The following is a 6,688-nucleotide window of genomic DNA, read 5'->3' on the forward strand; positions in this document are numbered from 1 at the left end:
GAGCCAAGGGCTAACCCACCACAGCTGCACAAAGGAAATCTTTATCAAGCACAAACCAAATAATTTGTGTTTTTTCCCCCAAAATGAGGGGAGTAGGGGCGCTGCAGTTTTTTCTCTGAACAGCAGGTAGTTCCCCTGCAGGTGACTTGAGGGGAGATGCATTCTGAACTCGTTACAGTGCCTGGGTGGCTTTGTGTTGCCAGTAGTTGTCTCATTGTTTCTACAGAGTCTCAGGAGACGCTTCTGAGTGTAAAAAGTGAATTTTCTTTGTGACCTGTTTTCTGGTTGGAGAGGAGGGGGACAGGTATAGGACAGAAAGCTCTGATGCTTTCCCAGATCACACCTGCTAGAATCTGCATTTTAAAATGTCAGATCATGCAGATCGTCTCTCCTGGACAGCAAGTGTGAAAGTTGTTAAAACTCAACATTTCGTTCAGAAGCATCACCTAAAAAAATATAATCTGGTATACATACAAGAAATAATCATGCAGACTTGAAATGCAGGGGGGAAAGGGACTTTTAAAGTATGACTTAGTCTTGAAAAGTTAATTTAACTTTTTTGATATAGAAGTCCAGGTACTTCTTTTCTTCCCTTTCTGAATAACGTAATAAAGATAATAATGACCCCTCCTTTGCCTCTGCACAGAGAGAAGGCTGATGAGAATTAAAGGCTTGTCTCAAGAGGTGACCTCCAAGGACATGCTGCGCACTCTCGCTCAGGCTAAGAAGGAATGCTGGGACAGGTTCCTGCAGGAGAAGTTCGAGTCTGAATTTTACGTAGAGGGACACGACTCTGATGAGAGGTAACAAGCAAGTCGATGAGTAGGGGTTACTGCTTACTGCACTGGCACTTTATTTCTTAATAAGGTTTTGTCGGGACTTGTGATAGGGCATCGTGACAAAAATAACATCTCACTGCAGCTTGGGAAGGCTGTCGCAGGCTTTCTGCAGCGGTTTGAAAATGACCATTTGCATCGTACTAGACAGGAACACACAGAGCACGTAGGGTTTGAATTTTGAATGCTGTCCACTGATTTTTGCATCCCTCAGACTGGGGTGATCCAGTTTGGGAACAACTGGAACCTACTTGATAGTTTCCCTTGTCACGTTTGGGGTGGGGAAGGAAGGGAGTGGAGGAGGGGATGTCCACTGCATCTCATATTGCTTTTTTTAAGGCTTAAAAGTGAGCCCCAGGCCATTCCCTAGGTCTTTGCAAGGGCCTGGTTAAGCACTGGTTCAGACACAAGCGGGATTTGAAGCTCTTCACAGGGTTGGTACCAGTCCTGAGATGAGATTTCCCACGTGGCTCTCCCCTCCCTGCCTCTCTCACAGTGCTGCTGGTCTCTCACCCATCACCCTGTCCAGATGATGCATGAATTGAGATGAGAGCCCTTTTCTTCAGCAGTCTCACATTTCCAATCACTTACAGTGCTCCCCATATTTCTCCTTTCTGAGCTGACATTTTTCATGATTGCTTCTAGCTGAAAAGAAGATTATTTTTCTCCCGTGAAGAAAATCTACTTAAGCTAGTTTGGGAGTTTAAGGATGAAAAATAATCCATGCCTATAAGGAGTTTTTAGACTCTTTCTTTGCCCAGTTAACTTCAATGGGATTTATATTTTTAAAAGAAGCTTTTGTGGACATATGTGCTCTTTCTACTCTCTTTTTAAAGGCTGGGGATGTCATCCACGAAAGGATTTTCCTCCCTAGAATTTGACTGTGGAGTTAGAGGTCACTCCCAACTGGTGCTGAAGGATTTGATTCTCCCCCACCAGTGTAATTAAACAAACCTTAACTTTTAAGCACACATATAATTTCAAGGTCATTCCCAAGTGAAATTCTGCTCTTGGGAGAGAGCAAGAGCAAGTTAATTTTGTTGTGGCCCTACTGAGTGACCTGCACTGCACTTCTGGGAGATGAGCATACGCGCATACATTCAAGAATGATGATATTAAACTTTTAGCGTTATAACCAGCATTTAAACAAAGACAGGAATAGATCTGTTCTGGTCAGACCAGTTATTGGGAGATAGGCTGTCAGCCAGGAATTACGCTGGTATATCCTTACAGACATCTATCGAATCCATTGTATGGTCAGCATTCCAGGATGTGCACATGCTGCCTTTTTCTCCTGTTATCCTTTGGTGTTGTTAATGGTCACACATTTTTCTCTGCTTTGGTTTTGTTCCCCTCCCTTCCCCCTCTGTTCCCTAATCGTCGTCACAGTGAGGCCGTTGTGGGGTTGGTTTGGTTTGCTTTAACGCTCGTTTTCTTACTTCCAGCCCAGAAAGCTGGAAAGGGAAGCGTAGTCTTTGGCTTCAGAGGCAGACTAGTACTTCAAGAACAAAAAGGTTGATTTACCTGCGAAGGATTGAGCGTAAAACTTTTCTAACCATACTTGATCAAACCCAACTACAGCAGAATGTCTTTGTAGAGTGAAAGATGCTGCTTGCTCCTCTGGCACACAGATGTCTCATGATAGACTTTATGTGTGGCAATAGGAACATCTACGGAGGTGAAAGAAACCTATATGATAGAGGATTTTCCTGACACTTTGTCCATACATTCCCCTGAGGCTTTGTTACTCTTGTTTCACTTTGTGTCTTTGCTTTCCCTCAGCACGCTGGAACATCTAAAGCGATGGCTGCACCCTGATAAAGTGGCGGTCAGCACCGAGGAGGTGCAGTACCTCATCCCTCCGGACCCTCAGCCAGAGAAGCAGGAGACCGAGGAGGAACCTCCCACTGCGGAGCAGTGAGACGCGCGCCAGCTGTGCCGCGGAGCCGCCTCTTGTCCAAGCCCTGGGGAAGCTGGATCCAGCGATAGTAATGGGAGGGGGGAGCAAAAATGCCAATTATTAGTAATTTAGAAAACAAAAAAACCAAACCCCAACACACAAAAACCCCAGCTCTGGGCCTGCAGAGATAGCGGCTGGCATTTGTTACGGACAAGAGTGGGACGCCTGTGGTGCAGCCTGTTCTGAACTGGAATCATACTTTGATCTTCTCCCAACCTGTAGCAACCTCAACATTCCAGTCTGAGTGGGAATTGGTTTTAATTCATCAGGAGACACATGAAACAAAAAAAGCGGTTGTTCAGAAGCATCAGAAAACGTAATGGTCTAGAATAGAACAGATAAAACCACTCAGTCAGTTTTTTGTCCTGTTTTCTACCTTTTTCATTACTCCATTGGGCAGTTTTTTCCTTTCCTGTGAAGTCTGCTGTGGTGTTTTCTGTAGGTCTCCCTGTTTCAGTCTGAGCTGGCCCTGAGCTGTGCCGGGAGGAAGACAGATATTTTTCACCTGCATGAATTTGGACCCTGAAGGAAGCCATCGTTGGAATCATTAAAGTGATGGTGCCATTAATGTAACTATTCACCATTCCTCTCTATGTAACGTACGCCCCTACAATGTCCCAGTTTATTGGCCAAATGCTCTATTATAGAAGGGACTGGACAGGGAATATTTTTTTTCTCTTGGTCATTTTATACCCGTCCATCACCTCCTTCAGCCTCTCCAGAAGAGGGTCAGATGCGATTCTGAATCGGGAAGCCAGGGAGGCCACGATAACTTGGTTTGATCACAGACTTGCACAGAATCCTCTGAGTTTAGCGTGTTCCAGCAGTTAACTGTTCCTCATCCTGTTTAACTCCGCAGAGGGTTGTTCCTCATCACTAACCCGAGACTCTGTGATCACGTACCTGTCCAAGCCTGGTGCTTCTCTGAGCTGCGCTTTCTGTCCTGGCGCTGACGCCGCAGGTCGATAGAGGGAAGCAGCGGACCCTGCTGTCAGCCGGAGCCGGTTCAGACAGAAGCAGTGGGGGCAGTTCTAGCACTTCACGCCCGTTGGGTTCACACCATGTTCGTTACGTACCTGTGTGAAAATACATTTTTTAAAGTCGCTCCCTTGTTTCCCGTCTCTGTACAAACGGTGCTGTTACCTCCTTCCCTGCCAGCCGCTGCTCTGTCAGCGCAGCTCCAGTGTCATGACTCAGGGTTTGTTTCCACCATCGGCTTTATCGGCACAGCCGCCCACCCCGGGCTCTCTGCTCACAAGAGTCACGCTTGTGGTTCTCCATTCGAGCAAACCCTATTGTTTAAGGCTCGAGCAACACGGTGAATCACCGCTGTGTCAGCGGTACAAGACCTGCGAGCCTCGCATCTTGTCGGAGGGTGGTTTTTGTTGGCTTTTGAATGTCCCTGTTAGTTTCTCTCTCAAAATCAGTCTGCTTTCCTGTGCCAATACGGGGCTGTACGCCTCTCCCGCCTGTGACGTGGAGCTGTAACCGCTGAGCACTGATCAGGAGCGGTCTGTGCAGAGGGGGAGAGCTGCTGTTTCCCTGCCCGTGCCAAGGCTGCTTCACAGTCAATACATTTCCTTCTTGTGATCAGACAGGACACTGGAGATGCTTTCTGTTATTGTGTCTGTTGCCATTAAAGCTGTCTGAGAAAGAAATGTGTTGAAAATAACCGTACAGCGCCGGGTCTGGGTAACCGAACATTGCCTCCAGAGGAGTGGCCTTGGGGACAGTCTCTCTCGATGTTTCATTTCTGAAAGAGCTCAGAAGCCCAGGGAACGGGTCTGGGGAGGAACCGCTGGCCAGACACAGAGTTAGCCGAGGTCTTGAATGTCCTTTGATGCTCTGGCAAGATACACAGGGGTCCTTCGCTGGTGCCTTACGTACGGCTGTCTGTACAGGTGGCTGAAGAATGAGATTTGTGACAAATACCAGCGACTCGGAGAAGCTTCTCGCACAGGAGGAGCCATTTAAACAGAGCAGGGGGGAGCCACTCATTGCATTCCTAAAGCATGCCGCCGGGGTGGCGGGACCAAGTCCTTGTGCTGCCCGTGCAGAGCGGGTTCTGGTGGTTTTCATCAGATCCAGGGACTTTCAGTGGCAAAAATAGACCAGAATCAATCGGTACCGAGCAGGATGGAGGCCAGGAGGTCAAACAAACACTTTGCGATGAGTAGGAGGAGGAGGAAAGCGCCCATGGTTGTTGTTTCGATGGATAACTGAAGGGATCTTTGTGAGCAGCCACACCCAGTCCCAAATGGGAATCTTCATCCCCAGGGGTGCACCAGCTCCGCGTCTGGGCTGTCAAAGGGTTGGGTTGGCTTCCAGTGCTGCGATACCGGCTCTGCCGGCACTGGCACGGCCAAGAACGCTGGGTGAGCGCAGGACCGCGCGTGGCTCTGCACGGCTGGGACACGGGACACGAGCCGGGGAGAAACGCCTGTTTTCTGCGTGCAGCCGTTGACGGGAAATGTCAGCACGAGCCGGTAAATGAGGTCCTGAAGCACTGCAGCCGCGTCTGCTCAGCGGAGAATTGAACCTGCCCAAGCCGGAGCAGTTATACATCGGTGTTTAATCGGCTGCCGTCGGATCGGGCGGCTGGTCCAGCCCCGGCGATTGCCAGTCTCGCTCCGGGGCCGGCTGGCTCAGCCTCGCTCGGCGGGGATGTAAACAGTGGGACAGAGAGACCCGATCGAGCCGGGGTGTCACAGCAGCTGTCCCCAGATGCAGCATCGCTGCGAAAGCTGTGACTGATCCGAGTCCTGCCCAGAACCCCCAACCACAGACCCCGGCCAGCCCTCCTGCCCTCCCGGCAAAGGTGCTGGAATTGGTGGAGTCACGGAAAAAAAAATCAGCTCTCGGGAGGAGTCGTGGGTTATTAGCTTCATCTTCCACTGTAATCAGTATCGCAGCAGCACTTGTTCCTCTTAACCACACGATGCAACCGCGTTCCCACACCAAACCCCCCGGTGCGGCTCATTTCTCCCCAGCCCCGGTTCTCGAGTCTTTATCCCTGTACCAGTCGCTCGCGTGGCAGTTCACTAACTTGAGATAAGCTGGAAATAATTTCCGAAAGGAAAACCAGGAGTGGAAAAAGGCACCTCTGGGGCTGCAGGGGAGAGGAGGGAGGAGGAACCACAGCTCCTGCACGCTGCCAGCGGATGCCACAGCAGGAAAGATGCCACCAAAAAGGAATTCCCTGACTTTTCCTTCTGCCACAACATCTGCCCTATGAATGTGTGATTTCAGCGGAAAATAAACAGCTTTCCAACGCATCGCCCTCGGTCCATGCCAGGCCAGGAAGGGAGCGGGGAGGGGGGCTGGTGGGACGGGAACAAACCCCCTGGGGAAAATCCTGAGCAAGAGCCCAAGTGTGGAAAATGCCAGCTCCTGTGGCTGCACAGGGGCTAAGAAGGCTGCTGGGAATTTTTTTTTTTTTTTTTTCCCCCTGTGCACCCCCCAGCTCCCCTCCCAGCAGGTGCTCCCAGGAGAAGGATGCTCCAGCGTTGGGTACTTACATTTTTGGGTGACCCCTTCACACTCCTCCGCCCCCGGGCATGGTGCAGGATCGGCCCCATCGAGCTCTTCCGTGGGGACAAAGGCACCTTCACACCCTGACGCCAAGGAGATGGAGCCGCCCACCTCCAAAGGCAGCTCTTCCCTCGCCCAACCAGCAGAACAAACAAGGTTTGGAGTTTTTCCCCACTGTAATGGGTTTTAGAGGCCCGGGAAGCACTTCAGTCGCTATTTCTAACTTCCCGAATTGCTCCAGCTCCCCAGCCTGCTGGGCTCTGCAGGGCCGGAGCAAAAGGAGCTGCAGATGCATCACCCCGGCAGAAAACCCAGCCTGGCTGTGCCCGGCTGATGGCAGAATTGGCTTCACCTGCCGGAG

General features: G+C 50.3%; 1 protein-coding gene across 1 annotated transcript; it reads left to right on the forward strand.

The window, feature by feature from the left end:
* Positions 1-646: 646 nt before the first annotated feature.
* On the forward strand, positions 647-2,757 carry LOC104471559 (chromosome unknown open reading frame, human C15orf57; the record flags this gene model as incomplete). The annotated part of the gene is made up of 2 exons (XM_010086935.1): positions 647-803; positions 2,619-2,757. Coding segments are annotated over 2 exons (296 nt in total), but the record flags the coding sequence as incomplete, so codon positions are not given.
* Positions 2,758-6,688: the final 3,931 nt, after the last annotated feature.

This window comes from Pterocles gutturalis, unplaced genomic scaffold, assembly GCF_000699245.1.
Source record: "Pterocles gutturalis isolate BGI_N339 unplaced genomic scaffold, ASM69924v1 scaffold32411, whole genome shotgun sequence".
NCBI lineage: Eukaryota > Metazoa > Chordata > Aves > Pterocliformes > Pteroclidae > Pterocles > Pterocles gutturalis.